Source organism: Centrocercus urophasianus, unplaced genomic scaffold (genome assembly GCF_019232065.1).
Source record: "Centrocercus urophasianus isolate 14NV4802_14NV808 unplaced genomic scaffold, USGS_Curo_1.0 seq_18, whole genome shotgun sequence".
Classification (NCBI taxonomy): Eukaryota; Metazoa; Chordata; class Aves; order Galliformes; family Phasianidae; genus Centrocercus; species Centrocercus urophasianus.
Window position 1 is genome coordinate 13,655,988 of NW_024884733.1, and position 17,987 is coordinate 13,673,974.

Genomic DNA, 17,987 nt, shown 5'->3' on the forward strand with positions numbered 1-17,987 from the left:
AACCCTATTAAAAAGCAGGGCCTGACACTATGTGAAACCACCAGTGATTTCTTAAAAGATGAACTAATTTTAAATAATGTTTAATGTGAATTTCATAGAGAACTGTCTGTTTTATGCATTGCAAAGTTTATATTCTTAATTTGAAAAATATAAATTAATGATGCATATGACTACAACTTTTATAATTCATGCTTATGCATAGAGTCTGACTGAAAAAGACTTACCTTTAGGGAAATAAATTGACTTTAATGGTGAAAGTGACATTAAAACAAGAAAACAAAATTCAAATAATACATGTCATTTTGTCCCACTATTAGAGAAGGGCAGACTAGTGAATAGAAGAGACTGAAACAACCCCTTTCTTCCATCCTTCTTTAAAAATATCTAAAACTTAGTTAGCTCTTAAAAATAACACTGTTTGTCCATTGCTAACATTTTGTTTCAAATATTTTATTTCATTTGCATTAAAAATATTTCTGTTGATTCCTCCAGTCCATTTCAAGAAGTCTTTCCTCTGTCTTATCTGAAAATTAAACATTCTCTTGACAGGCTAGTTAGGACAATTGTGTATGAGAATAAAAGGGTACTTACACAGATAATAGAACAATAGCAATTAGAGTCCATTCAGGCATTTTGTGAATAATATTTCTGTTTGTTAACCTGAAAAATAGCAATTAGAAAAATCAATTCATCAATCAAAAAAATTCATTTCATAGTGAAAGTAAACAGATTTTAACTGCTGAATTCAAGTCAGCCCTTTAAAGACTTAGTATGCCACAGTACAGTGTGGCATTCACAGTCCCATGTGAGCAGTCAGCCAACTTTCTGTCTCTCTCCTCTTAGCTGGCCTCAGAGCAATTACAAAATTGCCAGTATGTGTTTTTTTTCCAGAGAGAAGTGGGATGAGGAAGATAGAACAGAAGCCAATTCTTTGAATTCATAGCCTTGGCTGCTATGAAGGCTCAACTCTCCCTGACACCCAATAGGAAATTCCAAGATCCACATATATGCTTTCTGTAAAGATGGGCCTTCTTCCTTACTGGTTTCAGATCTAGATTTGCTGTAAAAGCTAATTTTGCATTGTAGTAAAAATAGTAAACCACAGCTTGAAACAGTGATTGAGCACCTGATGGGAAGGCAGGGCCAACCCAGGGGAGCTCAGCTGCATGTGATGCACCTGAGTAACCAGAAGGGGTGGATCCAGTCCTTCCCAGACCTCATTTAAGGGCTGGCAGTGGAGGTGAGGGTATCTTGCTGGAGTTCCTTGCCTATGGGAGGCCTTCCAAAGGTAAGCAGGTTTTATTCCTTTATTTCTCAATCTACAGATGCTGCACTTGGGTTCATTTGCTGCAGCCTGGGATTGTGCTACTCTGCTGCTATTGCTATATTTCCCATCACATTGCAGCAATACATACATGAACATATGGGACTTTAAGATACTAGAGAAAGTCCTCTGATGATTTGTGTTAGTAAAATGGAAACCTACAATTCTAACTTAAGCAATGGGCATCAGTGCAGACATAAGAGCAGGAAAATGAAGTGTGAAGAACCACGAAGATGCTCAACAACAGGATTGCTACATCTTATATCCTCTGGTCCCTGTGATTTAATTCAGTAGTAATACAGTTTGACTTAAACTCAAATGTTAATGTGACTTAACAATTCACATATTGTTTTATGGATGAATTTAAGCATGACTGGTGCTGTTTGTGATGAGCAATTTTATGGAAAAGCCACAGCTCAAAAAGAATGTGTAGCTTTATGGGAACCCCCAAAAAAACCCTAGCAGAACTAACTTTATTTAGACAGATGCTGCCATATAATAGAAATGCTGAAGGGGGAGTGCCTTAGTATGTTTGCTTCCTTCTTCCACTCTGCTTGCCTTCTCTGTAGTCTTACATAAATCAGACACAGAATGAAGCTATTCTGTCACTCACTACTGGCGCTGGAGAAGATGGAAGGTTGTTAATAGGTCTGAAAATAAACCCTTTTGTCTAGAAGGAGACACTTACTAAAAGTACAAATTTCACCTGCTCCATCAGGGGCTTTAGATTCTTCCTCATTAGAAGAGGAGATAGCGGACATCAACCACTGCAGAGGTAAAGCAAAAGACTTCTATGCCATGTTCAAGGCTCATTGTCGGAGAAAAGACTTAAATCTGTTTTGAGCATCTCAAAAGAAGATTTAATACCTGGGAGTTTTCTATAACTGCTAGCCTAGTCACAGAAGCTTTATCACTAAATCCCTTCACCTTATCAGCTCTGATTTTATCAAAATAGTACCAACTGAGCATGATCAGGGTAGCATGACAGATGCTTGTAACACACTTAATGGAAGCTCCAAAAAAATCAAAAGCTAATCTACCTCTAATTCATTACTAAAACACAGCTGTGTGTAGGCATACTGTTTTTCCTGATTGAGTACAATAAATCCAGCTTCAGATCAGAACGGAACCATACTCAAGGGATCCCAAAGTGTAATGATCTATGATGCTCAGTTAAACATTGAAGTTTCCAATATAGTCTTCTTACTTTTCCTCCTTCAAAGGGCAGTTTTAAAATGAAATAGCTCTTAACAAATTGAATTCCATGGTTTTCTTTACTCAGTAAGGCTTTTAATTTCTTTAGGAAATTAGATAACAAAAATACCCAATTAGATAACAAAAATACCCAAGAACACTGGAAAAGTGTTAGTACTTGCCCTTGTTAAAACTCAATTTCTCTTTCCTCACTTTAGGAAAACTACACAATTCTTCTCAAAATTACTATAAAAAATACAGTTGTAAATAAGACATTTTATAGGATTGCTTCCCTTATTTTAGAAATGCACTCAATTTTTTTTTTTAAAGGATACTAATGATTATAGCAATATTATTCCATTTTCTTTCTCAAGTCTGCTATCAAAGTAAGATTTCTTTTTTTTAAGCTGTAATTACTAAAGTAGTATCTCAACAGCCCTACTTTTGTTAAACAATGAAAGAAAAATCAACATATAATACTGTGTGTATAGGAATTATGTCAAACTAGAATGATAGTATTGATAAATACAAATTATTTTTTTAAAAAGATGCACATTTACCAACCACTATTAAAATAGCCAATGGCAGTAGCTGGCAGCAAAGCTAGTAACTGATAAACTGTTTCATTTTTCTGGTTGTAGAAAAAGAAACAAAACAAAGGCTGAAGGTCTTGACTCAATACTGATGACAGTGATAAACACTAAGAAATGTCTGATGGAATCATCTTGACAGACAATTCATATGTAACATTCCAGTTAATCTGCTATGATAAAACACAGTGGAAGAGACAGATCCAAAACACCTGGGAAAACTCTGTCAAATAGTGAAAGCATCTTTATTTCATTGCTCTACAAGGAGATATTATTGATTAGAGCACAGGAAGGTGTCATTCTTGTACACAAACTGAGAGATACAGTTATTTGTGTCAATTAACTCTTATTCAATGTTAGTATTGATTGGCAAGCTCTCAACACTAGTCACTGCCATCAATATGCTATTTATGAAGGAGGCAGTCATAAGATGCAGATAACCAGCAGGATATGCCAGTATGGATTTGCTGATGTACTGCTGTCACTGGACTGGATGAAGTGAGGCTCCCACAACCTTTCAGTACAACACCTGTCCTAAAGCGCTTGTGCAACTGGAAAAGAAAACATTTTAGGCTGATCAGACTAAAGCTAGCAACCTACAGGTGTGAAGCCTTAAGTAATATGGAACAGTGGAAGGGCAGTCACTTTCAAGAACAAGCAGTGTGTCAATACGAAGGCCTCTAAAGAGTAAAGCTTTCAGGAAACAGGGAAGTGCAAATCCTCTGCAAAAATGGTTCATTAATTCTTTGTCTTGCCTTTGGCCATAACTAGTACTTCAGAACAACTTGTGAAAGACAGGATAAAAAGGTCACCACATTTGTCTCACACACATTATGGAAATGTTTAAATACAGCAAAAGTTCTAGGATGTGATTTTGGGCAGAGAAATATTTTCTGTTAAAGAGTTTAGTTAAACTTTCTCACACCTACCTAAAGAAAGAAAAGAATGTGCAACTTTTCAAAAGTGAGCGTCTCTACTTACTTATTCCCTAAGAATGGACAGGTAAGCCATGAATGCTGCATGGGTTTCTTAGTTGCTCGTGAGTATTGCGGTTCATGCCAGCACAGCTTGCAGGAAGGATGTGCTATGACTGGACTAACTTCTTCCCTCAGCCATTAGACAAAAGGACCAAAAAAGCTCCCACAAAGAAGATGAGAATGAGTAGATGCATCACAGTGACAGAAATTGACAGGAAAAGGAATAAAGAGTAAGATACAGACAAATTCCATTGCAAACCACCTTCCAGTAACCGACTGGAGCTCAGCCTGCAAAAAAACGTGAACTCTAATATGGAAGTTCTGGGAATACAGAGAAGTCCTAGGTTGAGGTAACCAGTAAATGGAAAACTAAACCCAATAATGACACAAAGAGCACACACAGTTGGTCCTTTTCCTTAGGTCATCTTCCCATTCAGTTACTTAGACACTGATTTTACTAGTGGTTTACTACCATTAGCAAATGCTGGCCTGAATTGTAACCAATGCCTGCTGTGGAAGCAAAGTTAAGTACTTCCCTATGAGCCCTGTGCTAGAACTTGAACAGAACATCAATACTCCTGAGCTAAAGGAAAGAAACTCTCAGTGCTGCAGGTGCTCACCACCTCAGCATCTTCTGATTTCTAGGAAACAATTCGATACAGGAAAACAGTCCAACATAATAGCAGGTAGATAAGACAAAGTTGTAATAACAGAATTTTGAACACACATTTAAGAAACAGCAATATCACATTCATTTTGAGAATCTGTAAATGACAAGTGCCATAAAATCAGCTGAAATATATGTAACCTTAAGGTACAGCAGAAATCCTGTGAAAAGAAAACCTCTTTTCAACGTGCGATACTAAACTTTAAAAAAATAGAATCATACATTCACAAATGTAATAATTTAGCCTGAGTTTCTATATAAATAGCTAACTTTGTCTTCATCTTTTAACAAAATGCCCTTATACACTCTGGAGAATATTTGACATCTCAGTTTTCGTAACAAAAGCTTACAGGCGCTGTGGGACTTTGTTTGGGAAGAGCTTTAACCATTCTAAAATGTCTCTTGAGATGCCTCTGTGTGTTTCCCAGCAGTGGTGATTGAATAATATGTTGCCCAAAGGAGGCTGAACTGCAAGTGTTCCTTTAAAAACCAATGGAGCTGAAAATTGTTGTTGCTTAGTTCACAACATGCTCTTTTACCCTTCTTCAGCTAAGCTTTACTACTGCGATGTATTTTACTTCCTTCTTCAGCAAGTTCTGCAGCCTGAAATATTTCTAGTAAGAAAAGTAAGGAAGTTCAGTAGCAGTGCTGCCTCTGTAGTCATCAAGCATTTTAACCATATTAACAAAGGAAGTAACATAAATTTCTAAACCCTACAAACATAAACACAGGGTATAATTTATCCTAGGGCATCTGCAATAGCAATCAACTTATGAGTCAGAGAACTCATACTGATTAAATTTAAGTATGGCACTAGAGATTCAAACCTGTGCCTTCTGCCAGAGAGCTAGATTTTTTTCTGTATCAGACAGTTTTATACCAGAAATACAAGGAGAAAGGGTTCAAATGTTTTTATTACTTCTCTATTTCCAGTATGTTCATCTTACTTTACTTTCAGCAACACTAACAAGTCTAGCTGTTGTGAGATGCATATAAAACAGTAATAAATTCTTGTGTAGCATTCACAATTGCTATCAACCACTCTTCCCAAAATGCTGTATTTCCAAGCAATTTATCTTTGCTTTTATGTTTTTAAAAGGCTACTTTGCCCTCCTACAGCAAAGCTCCTTTGCAGCAAACTGCTTTTGAAACCTGATATTCAAGCCATGTTATCTTTGAATAGCAAAAATAATTTAAAATATAAGTTCTGCTTTTGAGGTTTTTCAGCTAAAGTGACCACTAAGCATTTATACCGCAGAGCAACGGAAATGCATTTTTAAGACACAAAGATTTAATTAGAAGAGCAGACGTATACACATCATATAGATGCTATTTCAGTACAACAAAAAATATCTTCCATGGTTGCAATGTTGTTAAAATCTTAATAACAGTTAAACGACTACAGTTGCAGAATGAGGTCCAAACACGAAAATTCTTACATTCAAAAAACATCATGCCCAGAATCAGCAGAAATAAAAAGAAAATGTATCTTGCATAGTTAAAAAAAAAAAAAAAATCTGGCATATATTGAGATCCATGTTTCAGTGGCATTTCTCTGGCTATCAGACAAATCATAAGGAAACAGGAAGAGTTGAGTTTCTATTCACCAAAGACTAGATTTCTTGTGTCAAATGCCACAAGAATGAGCTTTGGTAAATCTACGTGTAAACATTATGCATGATGGGAGGTGGTGGAGAGGAAATTGTTTCAAGAGTAACAGCCTACACAGTTAGCAGCTCTTGTTGCTCCTTTCCTAACAACATGTCAAGATGCACAGTGTAATCGAGGTCCAAGACATGAGTGGTGGCTCCCCCAAAAAGAACAAACATCTTGAGAAGTTGCTACCATTCTAATACCCCTCTTCCTTCAGTCCCAGTGTCTTTAAGTATCCTCCTCAGTGCTTCTGTGACTATCTGTGGTAAAGAAACATACACTAGACCTACTTCCCCTTGAAATTAGAAGCAAGAAAGGTCAAGCTGGACCTTCTTTCCATTTTGAATATTAGTGGTAATAATTATTAATTATATTAAATCCTGTTAGCCCAGCTACAGGGAGCCAGAGCAAAAGAAAGTGACAGATGTCAGAAACTCACGCTTAATAGGAGGTGATGAGGTAGCAGATCCTTTAAAAGACTCACCATCATCCTCCAGAGACCACTGGCCTAGTTTTTAAAAATCTACTCCTGGTGACCTAGCCACTGTCAAGAGCAAGGAAGGGGTTGACTTGTTAGTCCACAGGGAATATGACATTTCCTACATGAACACACAGCCTCTCTGTGCCCAAATCACAAATACAAATCATAGGATGTTTAATCAATCAAGAATTGCTAAATAAAGACTAATACTTACCGGAAAGTTTTGACAAGATTTTTTAGCTCTGTGTAAACATCCCCCAGCATAATCTGAAGAGGGCCCAAAACTGCAGGTAATCTAGAAAGCAAGAGACACTGGTTAATGTTTCTGTGTCTTAATTTCTCCTGAAATAAGGCTTCCATCAGAGCTCGTTAAAGGTAATGAAAAGGGAAGAAAGTGTTTGTGCAATAGATTTGGCATATAGTTTACATTTCTGATTCCTCTCAGTGCTTTTTGGGCAATATCTTTACTTTCACAACATTTTGATTATAAAAATAAGAAGCTCTAATTTATTGTAAATGTGAAGTAGAAATTGGATATCGTTTTACACACATTTTCTATTAAATTCCATGTCAGTTCAGACATAACATTCTTATGGTAAAAACAAATGTTTTTCATTATAAGTATTGGAATTTCAGTCTTCATAAATGCTTTAAAAGTTTATATTGGTTAAAAAATAACAATTGCAAAAAGAAAATTGCATGCCTAACTGTCATTCACACAAAGAATATATCTGCTAATCTTAGACTTACATATGATAAAAAAGGATGCAACAGAAATAACACTCCATTGGAAGTCTGATTATTGGAACAAAGATGTTAGCAGGGCAATCAGAAAACTTCAATAACAGATTGCTTTCCTGCTTGAATGTATAAAACTTGAGAATGCTGCAAACTGTACAAACTGCTTAACAAGTTCTTGGTATCCCCAAATGCTAGCAATAACATCTATTGCTTTTCACATATTAGATGTAGATTTCAGCTAAAATTTCTGCCTCTATTTGCTTGTTAACAACTTCTTGCATTTGAATATCCAATTATTTACACTTACTTATATGTGTGGGCACTGTGCTGATACTGTTGGAATAGTCAATATTTCTAGTTGTATTTATATCACTGTACCTTTTACTAGAACTGTGTATTCCCACCAATCTCATCTGAACCAAAAAATCAATTAAAACTACAGTTGAAATTACAAGTTGTATGTACATGAAGTGCACACAGCTATATATTGTTAATATTAACATATATGTATTTATTGCTGATTTTCAGTTGCTATTTTACATCCCTCGGAACCTGCTTTTAAAGAACTTAATTTAGACGCTTCAGATGTTTCCAGGAATCTGAGGGAAAGGAGGATGATAAATGAAGTGCTTTCTGCAGATTTTTGGAAGCACATTTTCATTTTAAGCTCCACGTGTTATAGCAACATTTAGAGCAAGAAAACATAGATATTTTCAGTGTAGGGGCACAGCTGAGTTCTAACAACTACAGACCAGCAGGAACATGCTGTCCTGCCAGCTTTGAATGCTACAACTTATCATCTACAAGCTCTGGTGCATGCAAGAATGGACAAGTTTATCTTAGAGACTATCTTAGTAGCAAGATTCTGACACTTATCTCAGCAGGTTGTGCAAACTGTTATCTGCTGCTCCATCATAGCATGATGGTGTCAAAAACGATTTATTTAGGGCAATACTGGTTATGAATAATGCCACCCAGAAAAAGGTGAAGAATGTCCTTGCACAGTGTGTTTATTACTTAAAATGATGATGAAAGATCACCGATGTCAGCTTGATGATTACTGAAGTAAGGAATACTTACGCTCTTCTCAGTTTCTCGAGGACAATTCGCTTCCTAATTTGCATTTGTGCATTTGAATCAACAAGTGGGAACATGAGGTCTTCCTGTTGATCATTCTGTATTATAATATTAAAACCTTTAATTACAATCTAATATTTAATTGCAGTCAATGCACCAGAATAGTCACAGCTTATCAACTCATGTTTAAACATAGGAAGCTCTCATCTCTGAACAGAAAAAACAGCCAGTAGTGTCTTAATGGACAGAACTCTGGTTAATTTCACCCAACATAGAGTTTGCAGCTAACCTGCTTTTCCCCTTTCCTTGCAAAGCCATATGCTAGATACTTTAATTCAACTAATGGCAAATTTATTCAGAAACTGTCTGAACTTTTTTACAAAAAGCAATGTAACTTCTTTATTTTAGAAGAAGCAATATTACAAAAGTTACACCCTCTTATGCTCATAGTATACTTGACCTTTAAAAGCAAAAGCAATTTCACATGCATGTACAAACTGTACAGCCTACCTAGGATAGTTAATGTACTGTTTTACTATAATGACAAGAAGACCTGGTTGCTGTCAGATGGTCTGCCTACCCTGATAAAAATTCAGACCACTCTGTATTTTCAGTTCTCCAAATCCTCCAGATTTTTTTCCCCCCAAATTGTCTGCGTTGCAGCAACATATCCAAATAAATCAGCAGACACCAGCTTGGAGAATTTTAACTATAAGTAATGCCAGAGATCTAATCTTACTCAAAAGAAATAAATCCAATCTCAAGTACTCAGAATTAAAGGCAAAAAAAGAAGTTAATATAGATTTTATATAATTAATAAAAGGTGGAAGAAAAGAAATCCAGTTCCTCTTTCACCCAAGATCTACTCTGTCTAATGGGTTTGTTTCTAAGTAAACCTTATTTACCCTGCAAGGCAGCAGTTTTACAGAAAGCCTTTGTTATAGAAGTCCTATCTCTCCAGCTCACAGAAATCACCAGTTTTTCTTGCCAGTAAGCTATTCTCACACAAGGCTCTTTAACAGCTGCTTCTCATTGCAATTATGCAATGCTACAGTTGCAGAGTTGTAGAGATGATGAAAAGGATGGGCCTGGGAAGTGGTGACAGTGTTGTACTTCATTTTTCTACTAAGATTACAGTAGAAATAGTTCTACCTATTCTCATTTGTTACAAAAACTACATAGGGCCTATATAGATCTTAACTTCTTTCCTGTTCCCATTGCCAGTACTTCCCTCTTGTTTCAGGCCATGTTCAGATTGTGCTCAAACAACCAAGTCATCTTTCATGTTTCAAAAACTGCAAGGAACCTACCAGAACTGAATGCTTCCCAAACAGTCAAATTCATTCTTATCAACTTGAAATAATTTTCTTCAATCTTAAGGGATTGTTTTGAATCTATCCAACCTTCTTCTTAGTATTTTACATTAATAGCTTGATGATACCATGACCATATCTGCTTACAAAGGCAGCAACAAAGAGCTTATAATGTCTGCGTAGAAGCAGGATTTCAACAGCCCAGACACTGTTCCATCAGGCACTTACTTTGTCTGTACTTGAATGTTCATCTGCTTGTGTATGTGCTAACTCCTCTTCAGCCAAGATGTACTTTCCTTTATAGAACTCTCTTACTCGGAGTTGTAGGAACTCTGTTTCTTCTTTCAATTCTTCGTAACTAGGCACAGGCTTAACTGTTTCACCTGAGCCCATAAAAGGTAAGGAATAGTTCAGACTGTTTTCAAACTTCCCTACAGCAGCACTGTCAAGATCTTCAGGTGTATCTAAGTCATCCTCATCGAGTTCTTCATCTTCTTGGTTGGCAGACGATAGGCATTCTGATGACCATAAAGTGTAGTTTGGACCATACAAAAATCTTAAGGTTTCCTCAGTTCTCCATTCTGTAAGTGTTTGCTTAAGCAGTTCTAATAAACTGCATTTGGCAGCTGAGGAAGAAACTGAATCCCTCAGTTCAATTTTTTCATGTTGTTTTGAGTTAGCTAGTGTTTTAAGGTATTCTGCTCCTTTTTTACTCACACCTAGGAAGACTATCTGTGAATTGCTACAGGTATCTTCACAGTTCTCAGAAGCATTTGATTTTCCTAGAGTAGTATTTTTTGAGGGCATTGCAGTTATTTTCTGTTGAACAGTGCAAGCATGCATTTCTTCCTGAGCATTTAATTTACAGTTAGAGAGTCGTTCAGTGATTTCTACCACATTTGAGCCTTCAGATTTAGAGCTGGAATAAACTTTCTGAACGTGCTTCTTTTTGAGGATGCTGTTTCTGTGCAGTTGCTGTGCAAGATTGACTGAACTTGACTGACTTCCTGGTAGAACAGAAGAAACAAATTCCTGTTCGGTATCACTACTGCTATCACTGGCTGTGCCATAAGAAGCAGATTCACATGGATTTGAAGATACCCTAGGATTTTCAATGTCAGAAGCTTTGATTACTTCATCACATAGTTTCACCTCTTCTCCAGATTGACCACTGTAACAGAAAACACAAGTCATCAAAATAAGAAATGCATGTTACGTGAGACTGGAAAATTATTATATATAATTAAGAAAAATGGAACCTTGTTTGCTTACAGTAGATGTGTAATTTTTGCCCTAGAAATTATATTTAAACTTGTTCTAATGTTTTGCAATTAAGATAGTTTAAATGCTGTTTAGAGAAATTAGTTCCCAAATGCTTATTGGCAGTTAGAACAGCAAACAAGTTGTTATTAAAGACAACAAACTTAAGTTCCAATTTAATATGAAGAATTTTAAAGTACTTCCATTTTTAAAATGAAGATCAGTATCTCAGTATACATATGAATGTAGTACCTGAAAACCAGTAGGCTACTAGAGCTTGTTTTTGGCATATATGTTTGCCATTTAATGGCTGGATGTTCCAAAAGAAAACAAAGTCACAATACAGAGCAAGTACAGAGAGATGACAGAGTAACATGACTTCAATTGAGCTGATACTGATGTTTCAGAATAGGAAGTACAGAAGTTTTCATCACCTATAATTGGTACCACTTTCTTTATAAAGAATAGATGGTATAAAATGTTTAAACTACAAACAGTGTTGTTTCAGATTTCAGCAGGCTCAATTATGACACGAAGGCCAAGAGCAGCTGTACACTAAATCATACAGGTCAAACATGTTAGTTTAGAATCACAAAGGAAAAGAAATAAGACAAATAATCCTTTGTCTAACAAGGTCTCTTCAAAGATTTGCCTTTTACCTAATATAATGTTTATATTTCTAACTATAAATGCATATAACAAATTACTGTTCAATGTACCTCTGTCCCCTCTTCAGCAGCTCTATGTCTGATGGTCTGCAAAAAGAATACAAGGAATGAAGACTAATTATTCTGCTAAATCAGTGCTCTTGAAATACACAAATGCAGAAAACACATAGTTGAGGATGGAAAGAACCTCTAATGATCTCTTAGTCCAACATCCTTTGTTCACAGCAGGATTAGCTGGAATGGGCTCATACATACGCATTCACTAGCCAAATTTGTGTGGGCCAGTAGCATGATACATTTAACAACAACTAATCAAATCATAAAAACGTTAAGTCAGAAAGGACCTCTGGAGGTCTAATCTGATGTCCTGAGACAGTGAGCTTGTCACCAGCAGCAGATTAGGTCAGTCACACCTTATGTAAATTTAAATCTTGAAAATCTTGAGGATTGAGATTTTGGAACCTTTCTGTGTAGGCCGATTTGTTCCACCACTCTCTTAGAGCATCTTTTTCCCCAGTGTTAATGTAAACAACTGATATTTATGGCCGACACTCCTTATTAAGTTTTCTGATAATAACCAAGACCAAGTTTAGGTCTGTAACCTATGTGATTTTTATTTATTTTATTATTTTTTTTTTTTTTCAAAAAGTTGTAGACTGTTTTCAGATCATCCCTTGGTTTTCTCTTCATAAAACTAAACGTGATCAGATCCTTTTAAGTCACAAGGTCCCTATAGGAAAAACAATCCTGAGTAGTTTGCAGGAAAAATGCTCCAAATTGATACAGGAAATAGGAATATTCACAATAGCCTATTTTTTTAAACAATTTCAAAGGAAGATATTAAGTTATAGTGATCTAAGATAATGGAGTCCCAAGGTTTCTGGAAACACTAAGAACTGTTACTGAACAGATTCTGAAGGATTTCTTGCCAGGTTTCTAGCTGCTGTTCTGCTTCATTTCAGTTATAAGGTAGCATCACAATGCTAATTACTTTATTCAGCACTGAATATTGAAATCCACACCTGCCTTATGAATGACAAGGAATCTTTTAAGCATGCCTTGAATGTAAGTCAATGAAATAACACCTGAAACTCAGACAGTATATATTAAAAAAAAAAAAACAAACAACACATCCATACAACAGATTTAAAAGGATGACAGCTGCACTTTCCATATAAAGTAACTGAGTCTGAAAAGTGAAGGTGATAAGATAGTGATTTAAGAGTAATTATGTGGTGCTAGTTTAAGTTTTAAATAGAAGTTTTTAGTCGTCTTATGCAAACAGATACTACTAGCCATGCACTGCTTGTTGTTTGTGTTTGCTTGGTTTGTTTTGGGAAACATACCCACCTCAGCATAAATAATTATGTCAAGCATCAGAACTCTGCTCTTTATGTTAACAAAGAGATATTAAAAACAGTTTCTTTACAGAGAGCAAAACCATGAAAACACTGGTAAGCTTACTTAACTATTTTACAGTTTTACCTAATTCTTCAGGTCAGGCTGTTCTCAGCCTCTTCTCTCACTGGCCCATATTTCATACAACTCCTCCCACTGTGAAACTGAACTCGCACATAATTTCAGATTGTTTTCTCTGTTGAAAGCCAGGGTACTTGCTTAGACAATGAAAATTGAATAAATGAGCTGAACCTTCTCTGGGCGGGTATTTACTGCTGAGCAGTGACACCCAGTGGCTTGATTCATTGCTTACACACCTATGTTTCTTAGCTTTTAATATACTAAAGCACAGACTACATAACACTTCCAAAATGTGTGTTGCAGTAATAACAGAAAATAAGCAATCTGAAATGACAGTTTTATGAAGGATAAGGAAGTTCTTCATTCCACAGACTTTCAGTCTAACCTTAAGCCCAATGCAAGTGCTCTGTTAAAATGAGAAAATCTCTTGTAACAGAGTAAAACAAATTATTCTTTTACCTTACATGGCTTGTAAAAATCCAAATACATTTTAAAATTAATAGGAGTTTATTATTTATGACTAGTCTGCCCTCTAAACTAACACAATCAAGTCTGAGTGGTCATTACTAGAACTGGGCCATGTCAATTACAGTAATCCATATGGCAACAGCACTTAACATGAGCACCATGCTAAGTTGACACGTTAACATCACTTGTGTCTGCTCCAGTCTAACCACTTGGATGTATTGCAACTAATTAATTAGCATTGCAGCTTGGACAGAGAAAACAGTATCCTTGAGATGAGCTACAACTATATAAGGTCACACTTACATTTCTTCTTCTCGCATCCATACTGGACTCTTCGAAATTTGAGCTTCAAAATATTTAGATGCTTTATAGCAAAAGTTGCTGCAAAAGCACTGGAAATACAGTATGGAAAACGTGACTGAAAACATCATTAGTAATAATGACAACTTAAAAAAAAAAAACAAACAAAAAAAACCCCAAAACTCTCAAGAGCAATCCTGAACCCTGTAAAATGTCCATACAGCTTAAAAGATGTGCAATAATATTTAGGTGTTTAACAATGTAAATTCTGGGTTTTTTTGGTCACATTTTTCAATATGGCTCCTAGAATTTTGCAGCATCCTAAGAAAAAAGAATTATTTTGCACAGTTGTGTCAGATAAGACGACAGAACATCCCAGCACTTCTCAGACTCAAGCTCGGTAGCTTGGAGATGGAAATACACTACTTAGGAACTTCATAATCAAATAGTTTATGAAAATGATTTTCATGAGATCCAAATGCATTGGTTCTGATTCAATCCACTATATGAGTGCTGTTACAAAATGTATTTGTAATGTGGAGACAGTATTAAATACACTTAAAAAACAGCTTGTTACCATACCTTTCTTTCAGTAATATCATAAACTCTGTTAGTTTTTGTTGAAATCCTGTACTTCTGTTTTGGCACCTAAAATGATATGTTGCTTTCATCAGCAAGATTGTCACATTGTTACATAAAACTTTTCTACTAATTCACATTTTCAGTACATGGAATGCTCTCAGTGAGTTGAATTACATACTGCAGCAACCTTTTCGCTCAACTCTCTTGGTATTTTATCTCCTTAGACATAAGAACTACAATTTCTCATTATTTACATCTTAGTAGGCAACTTCAGGTCTACAAAAAAGCCTCTGCTGGGAGTGAATCAATTGCAAAACTACATATTTTTTTCTTTCATTCTTTTTTTTTCCCAGATAACTTCTTGTATCACAACTGGTATTATACCATAGGTTATGTAACTGAACTCCCAGCTCTGATATCTTGTATTTAAGTGTGACTGATTTTGACACAAGTAACATCTGCTTTTGGAGGGGATTTGCAGTCACAAAGTAACGCCCATGTGTTTTACCTTTTTTCAGCCCATCTTACAGAGGTACAGAAGGACAAGATTAGAGCACTTCTGCGTGCATGAAGGATGGCTATGAAACCATATCTTATTCACCTTTATTACTATCAAAATAGATTATAATTGATTCTCTTATACAGCAATGGTTGTCAACCAGTCAGATTTAACTTTTTACTTCAGAAGCATTGTACTGAAATGATACCTGACCAAATCTATGATTAACATTCCAAGTTTAAAATGAAAAAAATAAGCAAGAGAATAAAAAATGCTAATAGATTCTTATGATGACACTACTCATAAAAAAGCATCTTACATTTTCCAGTTTATTTCGACATACAGGGTAGCCACATAATTTGATGATAGACCGTTCATCAACAATGTCTTTATAGTGAGATGGAGTAATACATTTTCCCTGCAATAACAAGAAAATAGTTCAAAAACAGATACTGGAAGATCTGTCATTTTTCATACTCAAATGAAAATAAGCAAATACAAACTTTCCATTTTATAACAGCGGGTTATAAAATAATAAATAGGTTAATAAACAGCACTGAGAACCCACCCAGTAAAAAATAGTAAAAAGTTTAAAAAAAAAATACACATACTTATTTTTGCACTTCATCATATACCTCTAGTGCAGCTATTCTCTCAATTTTCCTCTCTTTACCTGTTACATACACCTACCTGCCATCATATTTACAACCTTAACAGGAATAATCCTCATATCTTCCCAGTAAAACTGCTGCCAGATGAATCGTGTGGAAAAGAGTACCATTGTCTAAATTCATAGAGGGCATGACACAGACCTAACTTTTTGTACTTCCCAGAGGCATAAACAAAGTATGCTTACAGACAGAGATTCATAGTTTTATCTCATCCTACAAAACTGGAGCACATTTTTTTACTGCAGAACCCTTGAAAATAAGGTAACCATCAACAGAGCTGACAAGAGAGAATGAACTTGTCCGCTCTGAACTCCAGCAAACTGTTCTAAGAACTTCAAAAAACAGTTGGACATTAAGATACAAAATAATACCAAAACTTACAACACCTACAGAATTCAGAAGGAACTCTTCAGTAATGTTCTCTTCCAGGAGTTGCTCAACAATATGCAGTGCCTTTTTCTCAAGTTCAATCTTTTTTCTAGTAGAAGCCTCCAGCGCTGCTTTCCTGTAACATAAGAGATGTTAAATGAAACAGCAGCTCCCATAAGTAATTCCCAAAGTGAATATTTATCTTCTTTTCTAAAATACAGTAGCTTGCATTTTCTGTATCTCATCAAGTTGGCCAAACAAAGCAACAAGTGGACTATAAATTTTGTAATAACCACTGAAAAGAAGAAAAAAAAAAAAAATAAAAATCTAACTTTGTTTTGCTTTATTTTCTCCCCAGTCAGGAAAAGTTGCCAAACCACAACAGAATTATTTCAGTTTTGCACGCACCCGTTGGTCATGTATTTTCTTGTATCTTCCATGTATCTGCAGTGAGGCATATTTTAACATATTCTCTTAATATACATAGATTTTAGCCTTTGCTAAATGTTATTCTGATTCTGCAATACAGGGTGATTAAACTACAGCGGCTAAGTGATAGAATGGAGACAATTCTTGTAGCTCTGCCTCCTGCAGGAAAGAAGTTCTCCTGCCACCTGTGTCACCACTGTGAGTCTGAATTCCTTTGGGCAGCTTTCTCCAATGGGCGGCTGTCTGACATCTCTGTGGGGAGCAGGTGGCAGAGGCAGCTGTACTACGGCATTCTGTGCTGGTTAAAGGGGACGCAGCTTTCAGCCCTGTTAAGATGTTATGTGCAGCTCTGGCCAAACAGGATGGCTGTGCCTATTATAAGCAACGCTAAACTGATGTTCAGTTAAAAGACACGCAGCATCACGCCAAAAGCCTGCAGGAGGTGGATGCTGGTGGTCTCTGGAAGTCAGTTATCTCTAAGAAAGCCAAAAACACGGGAAGAAGAGTTACAAAGACCACCATACGTTGCTTGCTAGAAATGGTACCTCTGAGCAGCATCTTCATTTTTTGGAGCAGCTGACCGTTTATTTCCTAGAAATCAAAAACATGGACCCATATAAGTGACTTTTCTTCCTTTAGCAATGGAAAACATTGGTACTTTTAAAAAATCTGAAGACTTCTGCAAGCACAGTGGAATGCACAGAACCTCACTTTTGGCGGCTATGCCTTCAGCAAGGCAATAACCACTCAGCAACGTCAGGCACAGCTTTTGTACCGCTCCTGGGGTAAGCACGGCCTGCCCTAACCTGGACGCGGAGCCGATACGCCTAGAATATGTATTTTTAGGTGAAAGCTCTCTGCAACCGGAGACGCGGAGACACCGGCCGCCGGCAGCCTGACGCGCTGCCGCAGTCCCCGCAGAGCCCGATGGGGCTCGGGCCCGCCTCATCCGACCGCTTGCCGTGAGCCGGGCCCCAGGCAGCCGCTCTCTGACTCCCACCGTGCAGCCTGCCTGGACGAGCCGAGCCGCCCCGAACTCGCGGCATCGTCGTGTACCGCCAGCCGAGGCCGTCCTGCCGCCCGGCGCAACGAGGAGCGCGAGCCCGCTATGCCAGCCTGCGGACGCTGCGCGGCGCGGAATTCACCTGCGCGCCGCCGGCCGGGCCTCCCCTTCGAGCTGCCCTGCGGCTTCCCGTCCGCCATCACGGTGCTGCCGGCTCCCTCCCTCTGACCTCTCACCGGAGG

At 37.0% G+C, this 17,987-nt stretch overlaps 1 protein-coding gene across 1 annotated transcript in view; it reads right to left on the bottom strand.

Annotated features, from left to right (window-relative positions):
* Nucleotides 1-17,956, bottom strand: part of RPAP2 (RNA polymerase II associated protein 2) — a 34,887-nt gene extending 16,931 nt beyond the window's left edge. Inside the window, exons 1-11 of the mRNA XM_042819749.1 lie at nt 17,888-17,956; nt 17,288-17,333; nt 16,335-16,449; nt 15,593-15,691; nt 14,775-14,840; nt 14,196-14,284; nt 11,997-12,032; nt 10,246-11,188; nt 8,708-8,802; nt 7,101-7,181; nt 592-660 (exon numbers count right to left, since the gene is read on the bottom strand). Coding sequence (XP_042675683.1) covers nt 592-660; nt 7,101-7,181; nt 8,708-8,802; nt 10,246-11,188; nt 11,997-12,032; nt 14,196-14,284; nt 14,775-14,840; nt 15,593-15,691; nt 16,335-16,449; nt 17,288-17,333; nt 17,888-17,945 — 1,697 coding nt within the window. The 5' untranslated portion in view covers nt 17,946-17,956. The remainder of the gene's footprint in view (nt 1-591; nt 661-7,100; nt 7,182-8,707; nt 8,803-10,245; nt 11,189-11,996; nt 12,033-14,195; nt 14,285-14,774; nt 14,841-15,592; nt 15,692-16,334; nt 16,450-17,287; nt 17,334-17,887) is intronic.
* Between the last annotated feature and the right edge of the window lie 31 nt (nt 17,957-17,987).